The sequence below is a fragment of the Cetorhinus maximus genome, chromosome 3 (genome assembly GCF_964194155.1).
Source record: "Cetorhinus maximus chromosome 3, sCetMax3.hap1.1, whole genome shotgun sequence".
NCBI lineage: Eukaryota > Metazoa > Chordata > Chondrichthyes > Lamniformes > Cetorhinidae > Cetorhinus > Cetorhinus maximus.
The window spans coordinates 51,401,527-51,419,037 of record NC_135881.1 but is presented as its reverse complement, the minus strand read 5'-3'; the positions used below and the strand labels follow the sequence as shown (position 1 = coordinate 51,419,037).

Here is a 17,511-nt window from a genome sequence, read left to right as displayed (position 1 = left end):
ATGTTAGCATTGAAAGATGTTCATCATGTAACAGCGCATGGTACAATTTTGGATACTTACTTAATCATTGCATTTCCTTTTTGCATGGTTTTTATAGAATTAACCTTATATGAAATATATGTTTAAATTTTGATGTCATTTTTTAAGGAAAATACTTGTATATATTTCCTGTATATATTTCCTGCGTGGTGGCATTTTCAAATGTCTTTCCTTTCTAAATCCGTTGCATATTTTACATTTTTGTAAGTTAAAATGTAATTTAAAATCAGATTCCTCATGGAGTTACGCTACAGCTAGAAGGTGTCCATGAAAGTGAAAGACATTCTGGCCTTCAAAATGGATTAAAATTTGAGGCCGGCATTTTATTTTCGGGGCTGAGTAAAATACAAATTTTCCATAATAACCAGGTGATATGCCAAAGAACCAGAAGTGGCATGAGCAAAATCTTTTTTTATACAGCGAGTGATTAGAGCCTGAAGTGCACTGCCTGAGAGTGCGGAGGGAAAGGAATTGGATAATTATCTAAAGAGAAAGGTTTGCTCTGGGGGAGAGGCAGGAAAGTGGGAATAGCTTACAGAGAACCGATATGGACAGGATAGGCTGAATGACTTCCTTCTGTTCTATTACTGTTCTATGATTCAATGACTCGAGATGGTCATTCCATGGAAAAATATATCATGGACATTTAATTAATGTGTAAAAGTTTCATGAAATTCAATTTGGAGATTCCCCCATCAGTAATAGTGTTTAAATTGCTGGATTGTGCTAAGTTGTTTCATATGGGTAAGCTCCAAGAACCAAACTTGTGTTTGGTTCTTGGAGCGGGAAACCCTGTTGGATCAGATATCTGCTGTCTTGAAAAAAGTCCTGGGGAAACAATTATTTCCTACAGCCATTATGGAACAAATAGGACATTTTGTAGTGACACAAAGAATAGAGAACTCAATAATTGCCAGATTTCGAACTGGACCAGATTCTGAATGCAGGCAATACAATTGAATGATTAAAAGAGACAGAATGAGAATGAAAACACCATTATCAGGTCTGGCTTTTACAGTGGAACACAAAATTGAAATGGCAATAATAGATGAATGAATCCCAGGAATGCCAAAGGAACAGTTAATAGATGATTCAGGTATGACTTGAAGCACCATTATGTGACGGACTACCAAAAGCAGAGAGCCAGAATCCTCAAAATGGCACATGATGAAGAGAAACAAAAACAAAAATAGCTGGAAAAACTCAGCAGGTCTGACAGCATCTGCGGAGAGGAAGACAGTTAACGTTGCGAGTCTGTATGACTCTTCATCAGAACTAAGAAATATAGAAATGAGGTGAAATATAAGCTGGTTGACGGGGGTGGGACAGGTAGAGCTGGATAGAGGGCCAGTGATAGGTGGAGGCACAGAAGAAATTGCCAAATATGTCATAGGCAAAAGGACACAGGGGTGTTGACGGTGGTGATATTAGCTGAGGAATGTGCTAATGATGACAGTAAGGGTAGAAAGCAGGGCGAGCAAGTGACAGATAGCCCTAGTGGGGGTGGGGTGGGGGGAAGGGATCGAAATAGGCTAAAAGGTAGAGATAAAACAATGCATGGAAATACATTTAAAAATAATGGAAATAGGTGGGAAAAGAAAAATATATTAAAAAAAAGATAAATTATTGGAAAAAGGGGGATCGGAAAGGGGGTAGGGATGGAGGAGAGAGTTCATGATCTGAAGTTGTTGAACTCAATATTAAGTCCGGCAGGCTGTAAAGTGCCTAGTCGGAAGATGAGGTGCTGTTCCTCCAATTTGCGTTGAGCTTCACTGGAACATTGCAGCAGGCCAAGGACGGACATGTGGGCATGAGAGCAGGGTGGTGTGTTGAAATGGCAAGCGACAGGGAGGTCTGGGTCATGCTTGTGGACAGACTGAAGGTGTTCCGCAAAGCGGTCACCCAGTCTGCGTTTGGTCTCTCCAATGTAGAGGAGACCGCATTGAGAGCAGTGAATACAGTAGACTAAACTGAGGGAAGTGCAAGTGAAATGCTGCTTCACTTGAAAGGAGTGTTTGGGCCCTTGGATGGTGAGGAGGGGGGAAATAAAGGGGCAGGTGTTGCACCTTCTGCGGTTGCATGGGAAGGTGCCGTGGGAGGGGGTTGAGGTGTAGGGGGTGATGGAGGAGTGGACCAGGGTGTCCTGGAGGGAATGATCCCTGCGGAATGCCGCTGGGGGGGTGAAGGGAAGATGTGTTTGGTGGTGGCTTCATGCTGGAGTTGGCGGAAATGGCGGAGGATGATCCTTTGAATGGTGGGGTGATAAGTGAGGACAAGGGGGACCCTATCATGGTTCTGGGAGGGAGAGGAAGGTGTGAGGGCGGATGCGTGGGAGATGTGCCGGACACGGTTGAGGGCCCTGTCAACCACTGGGTGGAAAACCTCGGTTAGGGAAGAAGGAAGACACGTCAGAGGAACTGTTTTGGAAAGTTGGCATCATCAGAACAGATGCGACAGAGGTGAAGGAACTGAGAGAATGGGATGGAGTCCTTACAGGAAGCGGGGTGTGAGGAGCTGTCATCGAGGCAGCTGTGGGAGTCGGTAGGCTTGCAATGAATATTGGTGGACAGTCTATCACCAGAAATTGAGACAGACAGGTCAAGGAAGGGAAGTGTCAGTGATGGACCATGTGAAAATGATGGAGGGGTGGAAATTGGAAGCAAAATTAATACATTTTTCCAGACGAGAGCATGAAGCGGCACCGAAGCAGTCATCGACGTACCGGAGAAAGAGTTGTGGGAGAGTCCCGCAACTCTTTCCCCGATACATCGATGACTTCTTCGGTGCACTTCACGCTCTCGTCTAGACCTGGGAAAATTAATTTTGCTTCCAATTTCCACCCTCCATCATTTTCTCATGGTCCATCACTGACACTTCCCTTCCCTTCCTTGACCTCTCTGTCTCAATTTCTGGTGATAGACTGCCCACCAATATTCATTACAAGCCTCTTCACCAGAACTAAGGAAAAATAGGAAAGAGGTGAAATATAAGCTGGTTTAAGGGGGGGTGTGACAGGTAGAGCTGGATAGAGGGCCAGTGATAGGTGGAGATTGCCAAAAGATGTCATAGACAAAAGGACAAAAAGGTGTTGACGGTGGTGATATTAGCTAAGAAATGTACTAATGGTGACATTAAGGGTAGAAAGCAGGATGAGCAAGGTACAGATAGCCCTAGTGGGGGTGGGGTAGGGGGAAGGGATCGAAATAGGCTAAAAGTTAGAGATAAAACAATGCATGGAAATACATTTAAAAATACATTTAAAAATAATGGAAATAGGTGGGAAAAGAAAAATATATTATTTAAAAAAGATAAATTATTGGAAAAAGGGGGATCGCTTCATGCTCTGTTCCTCCACTACTGAAGGGATTGAATCTTTAAATTATTCCAAAAGAATTACTTCTCTGAGAGCGGCATATGTTGCTTCTATCTTTAATGCCCATATCCGTCAGTCAAAATTATTTTGTTTTACTCTTTCAAACTCAATATAAGTTTGCCCAGGCTGTTTTCCCATATTCCTAATTTTCTGCCTGTATGCCTCAGGAACCAACTCATATGCACTCAAAATAGCCTTTTTTACCAATTCATAGCTCACCAACATTTCTTCTGATAGTGAAGCATAAACCTCATATGCTTTGCCTCCACCAACCTGAATTTTAACAACAATGTCCAGTCTTCCTGTGGCCATTTCATCTGTTTAGCTATCTTCTCAAATGAAATAAAGACTGTTTTCACATTGTTTCCTCAAACTTTGGAAGAGCTTGTTCAAATTTAAATATCTCCCCACTGGGTTTTAGGTTAAAGGGTTTTTTCCTCATCCGAAGTTTCCTCAGAATCTGAGATCTCTTGTTTAACTTCCAGCGTTTTAAGCTGGTATGCCCTTTCTCTTTCCTTCACTCTTTCCCTTGCCTCACTTTCTTTATCCTTCTTTCTTTCCCTTTGAAATGCCATGTCTTTTTCTGCTACCTGTAGCTCCAGCTTTTTCATTTCTAATTCTTTTTCCTTTTCCTTTGCCTCCAATTCAAGTTTTCTCAGTTGCATTGCTTGTTCAAATTCAAGCCTCTTCATTTCTAACTGAAGTTTCACTACCTCCAGCTGTGACTCACTAGTGTCAGGTATCACTTCCAACTCTAAATGCTGTGCTATACCTTCAATTATATCTGTTTTCTTAGCCTCTGCAGGTAACCCCAATTGTAATTTATCGGCTAATTCTATTAACTTAACTTTGGTTACCTTTTGTAAACCAACCAAAATTATAACTTCAACTCCCAGACAAGTCTGAGCAACTGCCAAAGCCATATTGCAGTCTCGTCACTAAAAAAAACCCTCACACCAACTCCTGAATTCAAAGTGCTTCTTGTACCCGTAACCTTAAGATTCACCAACTCCAAACCAATCAAGGAATTTCAAATATATCCCTCATAGAGCTCTCAACTATGTTATGGCACAGGCGATGGTAAATGCTGAGTTATTCAAATCCCAGAGCAAAATTTGAGACAACTGCCACAACTATTTTTTCAATTTGTATGTTTCGAGATGCAGTCTTTGAATTCAGTAGTAATAAGACCACTGAGTTTATAGGATTTTACAAAACTAGATTAATCATTTATCAATAAGAGAAATGATTTTAAGCATACAAATGTCTACTAATTACTACTATAATAACTTCTAAATCCCCTAATTAATCTGATTCCCAGTTACACTTCCATTAAGGCAGCAGTAAGGCACACAGGTTTTAAAAGACCCAGCAAAGGTGACACACAATTCCCTGAACCAGCCGAATTCAAAGTGAGTTTCCTTAACTTCCTTTCTTTGTAGACAGCAGCTTGAGGCATAGAAGATGAAAGCTTTTCACACTTGTTAGATCCTAAAATGCATACCCTGACACACAGCCTTCATTCCTTTGTACTTATTTTCCACTTTGAATGCAAATTCCCATTGTTTCACTATGTCTTTAGACTTTACTTTTCTGATAATAAAAATCTCTCATAGTACTAGGTTTTAACAGTAATCTTTAGGAAAAATAAGCACACTGTTTCTGATCTTCACCTGGCTAGGTGACACATTTCAGCCCTCCTTTGAAAACAATCTGGTCCGATTTATTTAAAAATGCAAACGTTCCCTTGACACCTATGTTTACCTGCTTACCATTTCAAACCTAGCTCAACTTCTACCACATCAAAGCCTTCACACCAGCTGCCTTTAATCCAATTAAGTCTCTCCCTCACACGCACACACAGACACAGATACCACTATTTTACAATAAATTCCAATAACGTTATGAGAATTATTATATCTTCTTGACACTGCAGACACTGCGGCATATCAGAGAGGGGGAAAGTTACCTGGACACTTTATTCCAGGAGGCAGTAACACCATTTAGGATAGCCTTCTGATTTGGTCAGTGGTCAAGCACAGGAGGGTGCAAGTGAGGCAATTAAGGAGATCCAGAGGGCAGGATTGCAGGACCCTCAGCCCTTTCAATTGTCCAACCGGTTTGATGTTTTTTCAGCTTGTTTGGATGAGAATGGTGGCTGCAGGGTGGATGAGCTAACTGGCCATGGCACCATGGTACAAGAAGCAATTCAAGCGGGGGGAGTTACAAGGAATGTAGTGGTAGTAGGGGACAGTATAGAGGGATTGATACCATTCTGTGCAGCAAAGAGCATGAGTCTAGATAGCTGTGTTGCCTGCCTAGTGCCAGGGTTCAGGACATCTGTCTGGGGCTGGAGAGGAACTTACAGTGGGAGGGGGATAACCCACTCGTCATGGTCCATGTTGGTACCAACAACAGAGGTAGGACAAACAAAGTCAGTATGAGGAACTTGGCACCAAATTAAGAAGCAGAACCTCAAAGGTCATAATCTCTACAATTGTTATCTGAACCACATGCAAATTGGCAAAGGACAAATCAGATTAGTGAGATGAATGGGTGGCTCAAAGCCTGGTGTGGGAGAAGTGGGTTCCGGTTCATGGGGCACTGGCACCAATACTAGGGAAAGTAGTATCTGTACTGTTGGGACAGTCTACACCTGAACCGTGCTGGGACCGGTGTTCTTGCGAGCCACATAACTAGGGAAGTAGAGAGGGTTTTATACTAAATAGTAGGGTAAGTGTACAAATTTGGGAAGATGTGGTAAATCAAAGAGTAGAGACAAGGCAAAAGAGAAAGCTATTATTATTGGAAATGAAAAACAGACCATGACAGGAAGGGATAGAGAGTACAAATCTAACAGTAAATCAACAGAACATACTAGAGGTTATGAAAAGAATAAAAAGATCAAACTAAAGGCTCTGTATCTGAATGCACGAAGCATTTGAAACAAAACAGATGAACAGAGAGCGCACGTAGAAATAAATAAATATGATTTGATAGCCATTACAGACATGGCTGCAGGAGGACATGGATTGAAACCTGAATATTAAAGGGTATAGGACATCTGGGAAGGACAGGAAGTGAGGAAATGATGGAGGGATGGCTCTGCTAGTTAATGATAATAGCACAGTAGAGAGGCCTGACCTAAGTTCGGGAAACCAGGATGTGGAAACAATTTGGGTGGAGATGAGAAATGGTAAAGGCAAGAAGTCACCTGTTGGAGTCATGTACAGGCCCTCTAAGTGTAACCACATGGTATGACGGAGCATAAAGGAAGAAATAATGGGAGCTTGTCAGAAAGACACGGTGATAATCATGGGAGCTTTTAACCTACATGTGGACTGGAAAAGTCAAATGGGCAAAGGTAGCCCAGGTGAGGAATTCATAAAATATTTCTGGGATGGTTTCTTAGAACAGCATGTTTTGGAGCCAACCAGAGAGCAGGCTAGACTAGATGTGGTATTGTGCAAGGAGCTGGAATTAATTAATGACCTAATAGTGAAGGTGCCCCTAGGTAGCAGCGATCATAATATGATTGAATTTTACATTCAGTTTGAGGGAGAAAGGAGTGGGTCCGAGACGATGTTTTTAAACTTAAATAAGGCCAATTATGAGGGCATGAAAGCAGAGCTGGCTAAAGTGAATTGACAAATTAGGTTAATGGATAGGTCAGTAGAGATGCAGCGGCAAACATTTAAGGCGATATTTCAGAATACACAGAATAGATACATTCCAACAAGTAAGAAAAAGTCCAAGAGACGGACACGCCATTCGTGGTTAACTAGAAAGGCTAAAGATAGTATCAAACTTAAAGAAAAAGTATATAATTGTGCAAAGATAGGTGGAAGGCCAGAAGATTGGACAGAATATAAGGAACAGCAAAAGATGATTAAAAGATTAATAAGGAGGGAGAAATTAGAGTACGAGAGAAAGCTAGCCAGCAATATAAAAACAGATAGTAAAAGTCTCTATAAATATTTGAAAAAGAAACGAGTTAACAAAGCGAGTGTTGGTCCTATAGAAAGTGAGTCTGGAGAATTGATAATGGAAAACAAGGAAATGGCAGATGAATTGAACACGTATTTTGCATCATTCTTCACTATAGAGGATACATGTAGCATCCCAGGGGCAGCTGCAAATCAGAAAATGGAGGGCAGCGAGGGCACAAAAATTACAATCACCGGAGAAGTGATACTGAGTAAATTGTTGGAGCTGTGGGCTCGGGTGCCCGGGTCCTGATGAGCTTCTTCCTGGGGTCTTAAAATAAGTGGCTAGTGAGATAGTTGATGCATTGGTCTTAATTTCCTGAAACTCCCTAGATTCAGGGAAGGTCCCATTAGATTGGAAGATAGCAAATGTAACCACATTATTCAAAAGGGGAAGGAGACAGAAAGTGGGAAACTACAGACCAGTTAGCTTAACATCTGCCATAGGGAAAATGTTAGAAGCTATTATTAAAGAAGCTATAGCAGGGCACTTGGATAAGTTCAAGGTAATCAGGCACAGTCAACATAGTTTTGTGAAAGAGAAATCATATTTAACCAACTTATTGGAGTTCTTTGAGGAAGTAACATATGCTGTAGATAAAGGGGAACCGATGGATGCACTGTACTTAGATTTCCAGAAGGCATTTGATAAAGTGCCACGTCAAAGGTTATTGCGGAAAATAAAAGCTCATGGTATAGGGGATAACATATTGGCGTGGATAGAAGATTGGCTGGCTAACAGGAAGCAGAGAGTAGGCATAAATGGGTCTTTTTCAGGTTGGCAAGATGTAACGAGTGGTGTGCCACAGGGATCAGTGCTGGGACCTCAACTGTTTACAATTTATATAAATTACTTGGATGAAGGTATGGATGGAATGTTTGCCAATTTGCTGATGACACAAAGATAGGTAGGAAAGTAAGTTGTGAAGAGGACATAAAGAGGCTACAAAAAGATATAGATAGGTTAAGTGAGTGGGCAAAGATCTGGCAAATGGAGTACAAAGTGGGAAAGTGTGAAATTGTCCATTTTGGCAGGAAGAATAAAAGAGAAGCATACTGTCTAAATGGTGAGAGATTGCAGAGCTCTGAGATGCAGAGGGTCTGGGTGCATGAATCACAAAAAGCTAGCATGCAGGTACAGCAAGCAATTAAGAAAGCTAATAGAATGTTATCATTTATTGTGAGGGGAATTAAATACAAAAGTAGGGAGGTTATGCTTCAGTTATACAGAGCACTAATGAGACCACATTTGGAGTACTGTGAACAGTATTGGGCACCTTATTTAAGGAAGGATGTAAATGTGTTGGAATCTTTACTAGACTAATACCTGGAATGGGCTGGTTGTCTTATGAGGAAAGGTTGGACAGGCCAGGCTTGTATCCACTGAGGTTTAGAAGAGTAAGAGGCGATTTGATTGAAACATATAAGACCCTGAGGGGTCTTGACAGGGTGGATATGGAGAGGATGATTCCTCTTTTGGGAGATTCTAGAACTAGGGGTCACTGTTTAAAAATAAGGGGTCACCAATTTAAAGCAGAGATGAGGCAATTTTTTTTCACTCAGAGGGTCTTGTGTCTTTGCAATTCTCTTCCTGAAAAGGTGGTGGAAGCAGTCTTTGAATATTTTTAAGGCAGAGGTGAATAGATCCTTGACAAGCAAAGGGGTGATAGGTTATCGGGGGTAGGTGGGATGTAGATTTAAGGTTACCATCAGATCAGCCATAATTTCATTAAATGGCAGAGGGGCCAAATGGCCTGCTCCTGCTCCCTGTTCTTATGTAACATGCAGAACTTAACTAGCCTATGTATAAAAAGTTATTAAAGCAAAACCCAAAGTCTGTAAAACTCTCAAAATTAATAAAATCATTAAAACCTTAAAGATGGAAGTGGGAAATGTTATCGATTAGCTTGGGTAGCCAAAAATTTATTAAGGATTGTTAAAAGTACTTTGGCTGCTGAACCACTGGCTGTTTTAGGGACAATGGATATGGGGTTCTATTTGTCAAATATTTTAAGTGAGATTCTGTATAATGGATATACTGAAGAGAAAAGAGAATTTGTTAATTGTATATTACTTTTGGGAAGGTGGTGGACATTAAATGTGGATTTACTTGTGCCTATATAAAGACACATCGACTTATACTGTGGTTGTTGTGTTAGTACATTTACCCAATCAAACTCAGCTCTCCCCTCATGCCTATGTAGTTGGCTTTGTTTCAGTTTAAGATTCTTGTTTTGGACTGCAGTATGTCACTCGAAATTAATATGGAATTCAGTTGTATTATGATACCTTTTCCCATGAGATTAGGGATAAACTAATTACACAATACTAGATCTAAAATAGCTCTATCCCTAGTTGGTTCCACAATTCATTACCCTTAGAATCTTTGATGAAAGCATTCTACAAGCTCATCTTCCAGACTACCTTTGCCAATTTGACTTGTCCCATCTATATGAAGATTAAAGTCCTCCATAATTATTACATTGCCTTGATGACATGCTCCAATTATTTCTTGCTTAATGCTCTTTTGAACAGCAGAGCTACTGTGAAGGGTCCTATAAACTACCCACCGGTGTTTTCTGAACCTTTTTATTCTGAATCCACCCATACTTATTCTACTTCCTGATTTTTCTGAGCCAAAATCCTTTTTGACTACTGTCCTTAATTATCCTTTATTATCAGGACTACTACTACTCCTTTTCCATCCTGTCTTTTAGAAATGTTTCACACTGGCATACTTATTTGCCAACCTTATTCGCCTTGCAACCATGTCTCTGTAATGGCAATTATATCAAACCCATTTACCTCTATTTACGGCGCTAGTTCGTCTTTCTTGTTACAAATGCTTCATGCATTCAGATAAAGCAACTTTAATTTTATTTTTTACCATTATTTATTTGCATGGACCCTATATGCCTGTGCAGTATTACTGTTAAACTCTATCCCTTACTGTCCCACTTTGCTTGTCAATACCAAAATTACCACATTGTTCTATTATCTCAATGCTTCTCTTTAGATTTCTAAATCTCCCTTCACTTGATGCCTCCCCCCCACCCCTTTTTAGTTTATAACTCTATCCACAGCCCTAGTTATAAAATTTGCCTGGATGCTGAGCCCGTCCTAGGTTTAAGTGGAGCTGATCCCAATGTAACAGCCCCCTCTTTTCCCAGTTTTGGTGTCAGTGCCCCAAAAATTGGAACCCTTTCTTTCCATACTACTCTTTGAGCCATGCATTTAATTCTCTAATCTGCTTGATCTTATACCAGTTGAGATTATTACTTTTGAGGCTCTGCACTTTTAATTTGGACCCTAACTTCTCAAAGTCTTTAAGCAGAGCATAATTCCTAGCTCTTCCAATGTCTTTGGATCAAGACAGCTGGATTCTCCCACTCCCACTCCAAGTTCATCTCCAGCTGCAAGGAGATGTCTTTAACCCTGACATTGGGCAGGCTCTGACCAAACTGCCCCCTATCACTATCACATTCCTTTTCACTCCCCCCCCCCCCCCCCCCCACAGCCCCCCCCCACCCCCACCAAGTTGAATAGCTTGCTCCATGGTGCTATGGATCGTTTTCCTTTTTGTCCTGCAGTCCTCGTTCTCATAGACACAGGTAGTCGAGGGCTGAGGCTCCTCCATCGATGTATCCTGGATCCCCATAGTTGCCTGACTCGTAGTCATGCTCCCCAGCCCCTGATCATTGACCAACTCTAAAATTCTACTTTGTCTAAGGGGTGTTATGACTCTTGGAAAAAAAGGGTCCAGATAACTCTCCCCCTCCCTGATGCCTGCAATCTCTGCAACTTTTACTGCAGTTCAACAATTCTGAGCCAAAGTTGCTTGAGCTGCTGACACTTGGGACTGGTAACCAAAAACCTGATAAAAGATGTAGGTTTTAATGAACATTTTAAAAGAGGAGAGAGGGGTAGAGAGATTTAAAGAGAGAATTCCTGAGCTTAGGTCCTAAGCAGCCGAAGGCACAGCAGCCTGGGATAAAGTGTTTAAAATCAGGATACGGCAGGAGGCCAGAATTAGAGGAGCACAGAGATCTCAGATATTTGTAGGGCTGGAGGAGGTTACAGAGACAGGGAGGAGCAAAGCTGTGGTGGTATTTTATGGCAGTGATGAAAATTTTAAAATCCAGGTGTTACATGACCAGGAGACAATGCAAGTCAGGCGAGTACAGGGGTGATGGGTGGAAAGGACCTGGTGCAATTTAGTATATAGGCAGCAGAATTTTGGATGAGTTGCTGGCTGGGAGGCAAGCCAAGAAAGTATTGGAACAGTTGAGTCTAAAGGCAATAAGACAATGAAAAGTGTTTCAACAGCTAACTTGAGGCAGGGCAGAGTCCATTCTTCACGTGTGACCCTGAACAGTGAGTCCTGGCAGGCTATTTTAATATATGAAATATTGCAGCTAATTACCAAATTATGCCAATGTGTAGAAATAATGTAGTTGATTTTCCTCCCCCTTTCTGCCTACATTGAATTCATGAAATGCATTATACTTGTGAAGGCCACCCATTGTCTAGATATCATACTTCAGGCCATTTCAAAATATCTTGGCACACTCCCTGGCAACTGTGGGTGGAGAAGGATGGTTATTGGAGGGGCGGTGAAACAAGAGTGCAACTGCAGACTTGAGGGGTAACGACCAGCCTTAAGACCTGGGATTGAATATCCTGCTGGCAGAAAAGGAGCAGGAACTTCCCAGATGTTGGTGTCCCTTTCGGATTTTTCTTGGGCTATTTCAGGCTTGCTGGTGTGTTGAGTTCGCACGCCTGACCTGAATGGGAGAAAAATAGTGCGTGATGATGTCGGGCGAGCATTCCGATGTACTCTCGCGATATTTCGGCCGGCGGGCGCGCGCAAGAGGCAGCAGTGCACCCGCCAACAATTAAGAGGCCTATTAAGGCCTTTAATCAATCAATTGAATTGAATATTTCAGTGCCTGTCCAAACTTATGGCTGGCAGTTGGGCGAATAGGCTAAGTGGCCTTTGAATTTTTTATGAAACCTCATCCATGGGTGGGATGAGGTTTCAATCATTGATTTAAAAAAATGAGAAGTTTTAAAACTCATTTTCAACATGTTCCTGCTCATGAGTCACATGAGGGGACACGTTTTCCTTAATTTTACCATCTTTAATTGTAAAGTTAAAAATCTTCAGCTCCCTGAAGCAGCTCTGCGCCTTCAGGGAGCTTTCAGTGAACGCACCCGGGCGCATGCGCTGACTTCTGCATTTGCCCTCCTCACCCCCCACCCAGACAGCTGAGCATTTCAGCACGTGATTCACGCTGGCTGACCGTTAATTGGCTAGCCAACATAAAATCGCGGTCGGGGCCCAATCATGTGCGGCAGCTGGACTGTAGAGGTTCAAGAAGGCAGCTCACCACCAAGTTCTCGAGGGCTATTAGAGATGGGCAACAAATGCTGGCCTTGCCAGAGATGCTCACATCCCATGAAAGACTTAAAAAAAAAATGACAGGAGACTTTCTATACAGGCCAAGGCATGGCCACTAGAAAAAGCCATTGAAATCCTGGGAAAGCACAGCTTGGAAGGCCTGATGTTTCTGCCCCCTTTTCTTTCACTTAGTTTCTGGAAAGTGACTTCAGACTCAGCAACGAGGAAAATTGGCCCATATAATTTCGCATATTCAAGTTTAGGCTGGGAAACTTCTAAAAGACAGAAAATGCTTGAATCTTACCAACTCACTTCAAGGGCTGTTTCAATTATAATGTATTTTTACATTATACTATAATGTATTTATTACATTTAACTAGAGTTAAATTGTTGATCATTTTTAAGGTTGGTACAATAGATATTGATGGTGGTGTTTTTTTGTCATAGGGGATGAAAACAAAATGAATCTCCTGGCTCTTGGAGCCATTCCAAGATTGGCTAAATTAATATCGCACAATGACAAACAAATCCATATGTATGCTACCATGGCATTTGGAGTGATGGCAACTAACAGTGAGTATCTGTAACTGGATTTAATTCTTTTTTAAAAAGGGAAAGCAAGGTAAAGAACCAAACCCCGTAGTGCAGGACATGATGGAAACTGAAAAGAATAAAAGAGAGCACAAAGTAAATAAGGAAAAAATAATGAGATGGTTCCAAGCTTGGCATTAAAATCCCAAATATTGTACAAGGAAGGAAAGACTGATAGAGATAAGCAGTTCTACAGTTTTCAGTGCAGAGAAAGACTGATTATCGGAGACTGATGATTCTATCATATTGTTGATAGAAGGCATACTTGGAGTTTGGAAGAAACAAGGAAAGCTGAGAGGAGCATTGAACATAGTAGTACTGTTAGGAGACACAGGAAATGTAGTGAGATAGAGGAAGCAAGCTGTGAAAGAGAGATTGTTTATCAGACAACAAGTTTTTTGTCAGGAGCATGACTTAAATCACAAAGGAACTTCATCTTAATGAGAGTTGAGTTTTATTGAGAGGAAACATTTGTCCTGAAATGTCATGACTTGGGGTGGAGGAAATAATTATAGTACAATACCTGAGGCGGGATAGAACAGGTGTTTAGTGAAAGGCCCATTTTCTCACATGCTTTAGAGAAGGAGCCGACAATGACCTCGAGCTCAGTTTTTGAGTGAGCAGACACACAAGCATCATCTCCATGCTGAAGCTCTATGAAGTTGGAGTGATTTTGGTTTTGGATTGAAGGCAGTGTAACTGCACAGTTGCCTGCCAGTTCTGTAGATTATCCTCATGCCTATTTTTTTGCTGAAGCTGAGGTGCAGTATTGTAATGAGGAAGATGGAAAACAGGATTGGTGTGATAACACAGCCTTGTTTGATCCCAGTCTTCACTGAGATAGGGTCTGTGGTGGTTCCATTGGTAATGATCATGGCATGCATGTCATCGTAGAATAGGTGGAGGATGGTGACAAATTTCTGAGGGTAGTCCAATTTAAGGAGGATACTCCATAAGCCTTCCCATTGATTAAGATCAACAGTGAGATCCTGGATAATGCGGACCATTTTCCATATTTTGGGAACCTCCTCTTGATTAAGGTAGACATTGACGATGAAATTCATCATTGCCTCCAAAATGCTAGCCCAGCCAACTGAGGAAAAGAGTATTTGTGGACCAGGATCTCAAACATGATGTCATGCTTTACTGGGCAGCAGTGATTCCCCACACTCCAATATGCTTAGGAGATTTGGATAACCTACAGTAGGCACCTCCAAGCACTAGACAAGTACCTTCGCAAGATCCTCCAAATCTGATGGCAAGAAAGGCGGCCCAATAGCAGCACCCACTTCCAAGCCAACATACCCAGCATTGAGGCACTAATCACTCAAAACCAGCTCCAAAGGACATATTGCTTGTATGCCTGACACCAGACTGCTGAAGCAATTGCTCTACTCGGAACTCGGTCACAGCAAGAGACTCTCAGGAGGACAGCGGAAGTGTTTTAGGGATGTCCTTAAGGCATCCCTGAAGAAATCCAACATCCCCCTGACTCATGGTAGTCACGGCTGATTACTGACCAAAATGGAGAAAGTTCATTCAGGAAGGTGCAGAACACAGAAATGAAGCTGAGGCATTGGAGATAGTGCACAAACCTCCAGACAACGCATCCATTAGACCCATCAAATACCACCAGCCCTGCATGTGACAGAGTCTGCAAATCATGCATTGGACTTCTCAGCCATCAAAGTGGAATGGAAGCAAATCATCCACAATCCCGAGGGGTTGCCTAAGAAGAAGAGAAAAGGATAGAATCAATATCCATTATGTTTTTGCCAATCATGACTGTTTTTTGTTTGCTTTGGGATGTATGTGTGTCACTGGCAAAGCCAGCAGTTATTGCCCAGGTTACATCCACAGTTCCAAGTTTTTGACCCAGTGGCAGTGAAGGAATGGCGATATAGTTCCAAGTCAGGATGGTGTGTGACTTGGAGTAGAACTTGCAGGTGATGGTGTTCCCACGCATCTGTTGCCCTTGTTACTCTAGATGGTTGAGGTTGTAGGTTTAGAAGATGCTGTTGAAGGAGCCTTGGAGGGTTGCTGCAGGGCATCTTGTAGATGGTGCACACTACTGCCTGTGTGCCTCTCTGCTCGCCACCTGCAGATCTCTTAACAGCTGGATGTTGCTGTTACGCATGACCATCTTGCTCATCACCCAAGGTCCAATCTAAGGCAGCCAAGGCGCCACCCATCCTAATCTGAGTCTGAATTCTTCCTAAGTGTAGAAACTAAAACTCTTGCCACAAATATTCTGAACAAACCTTTTCCAGTGGTAGATAAGAAAACAGCTGAGCACAATCTTCAGCTAGAAGTGCCGAGTGGATGATCCCCAGCAGCACAGATGCCAATCTTCAGTCAATTCACAGAACCTTTACAGTGCTGAAGAAGGCCATTTGACCCATTGAATCTGCACTGGGCCTCTGAAAGCACATTCTACCTAGTCCCACTCCCCTGCCTTATCCCTGTAACCCTGTACCTTCTCTCTTTTCAGATGGCAGTCTAATTCTGTTTTAAATACCTCAATCGAACCTGCCTCCACCACCCTCTCAGGTAGTTCATTCCAGACTCCACCCACCCTGGGTGAAAATAATTTTACCCATCTCACTTTTACTCCTTTTGCCAATTATTTTGAATCTATGCCCTTGATGCTCTCTTGAGTGGGAACAGTTTCTCACTTTTTACCCTGTTCATACCCCTCAGAATCTTGAATTCCTCTATGAAGTCAAGTCTCCTCTCAGCCTTCTTTTCTCCAAGGAAAATAGCCGCAACCTCTCCAATCTATCCTCATAGCTACAGTTCCTTATCCCTAGGATCATTCTTGTGAATCTCTTCTATACTCTCTCCTATGCCTTCACATCCTTCCTCAAGTATGGCACCCAGAACTGGATGCAGTACTCCAGATGAAGCCTAACTGGTGTCTTATACAAGCTCAACATGACCTCCTTACTCTTGTACTCAATGCCCCCATTAATTAAGCCTAAGACACTGCATGGTTAATTGACTGTTCTTTCAACATGCCCTGCCATCTTCAATGACTTAGGTACATATACACCGAGGTCACTCTGTTCCTGCACCTCCTTTAGAGTTTCTCCCTTTATTTCTATACTGTCTCTCCAAATTCTTCCTGCCAAAATGAATTACCTCACACTTCTCTGCATTGAACTTCATCTGCCACTTGTCTGCCCAATTCACCAACATGTCTATGTACTTTTGAAGCTCTCATCACAGTTGACAATGGGCAGAATTATCCCAGATTTGCACTAAGTGCGGTAGTAGGCAGGAAAAAGGACGCTTTACCAGCCGGCCACAATGACATCGTTTCATGTCATATTGTCCCAATCCTACCTAATTAATTATGCAACCACAGGGAAAAACGCCATCTCGTTGGTGGGCGGCCTCTGAATCGCCAGTCACGCCGTTTCCTCGCCGTTTCCTCACTCCAGGTGCCATATCTAAACTGCAGCTGTCCACACAGCTTTCAATGCTTGCAGCCCAGGACTGCTCCAATGAAGACATGGTCCTGAAAGCCAAGAAGAATCCAGTAACCCATCTCTGGAATGCTTTTCAGAGGCCTGCCATGATGTCCTCCACCCCCGCTCTGGCTGGAGGAGGTCCAGCAATATCACCACTCCAGCTTGGGAGATGGTGGCAGTGGTGGTGAATGTCAATGCTGCATAGAAGAGGTTGGCCACCCAGTGCAAAAAGAGGATGAATTATCTCATCTGTGCTGCCAGGGTAAGGCAAGTATCTCATCACTCTAAACTCACACACTCACAAGCCCATCACACATTCACTGGCATTTCACTCACTGCCAGCTCAAGGGACATCACCACTCTCTCTCACACACACACCCTCACATCTCCATCTGGCCTCATCTTCTCTGGAGACTGTCTCCTCAGCCCTCACCATCTTGATGCCACTTGCACAGATCAACATGTGCTCCCACACACACCCTGGGCTACCCCCCTCTCTGGTTACAGCCCTCGCCCTGCAGCCTCTTCCCTTGCCTGAGGCCAATTCTCCCTCTTCCCCAAGCAAGACCTAGCCCTGCAGCTGGTGAAAAGCCTTACGGTAGGTGTGGTAGGTAGAGAGATGCCCGTAAGCCACCCTAAAAGTCATGT

The 17,511-nt window shown here is 42.5% G+C and overlaps 1 protein-coding gene across 6 annotated transcripts in view; it reads left to right on the top strand.

Annotated features, from left to right (window-relative positions):
- Nucleotides 1-17,511, top strand: part of armc3 (armadillo repeat containing 3) — a 177,509-nt gene that overhangs the window by 35,423 nt on the left and 124,575 nt on the right. For all 6 annotated transcript variants that reach the window (XM_078538263.1, XM_078538239.1, XM_078538235.1 and 3 more), the window contains one exon: nt 13,247-13,372. In XM_078538263.1, coding sequence (XP_078394389.1) covers nt 13,247-13,372 — 126 coding nt within the window. The remainder of the gene's footprint in view (nt 1-13,246; nt 13,373-17,511) is intronic.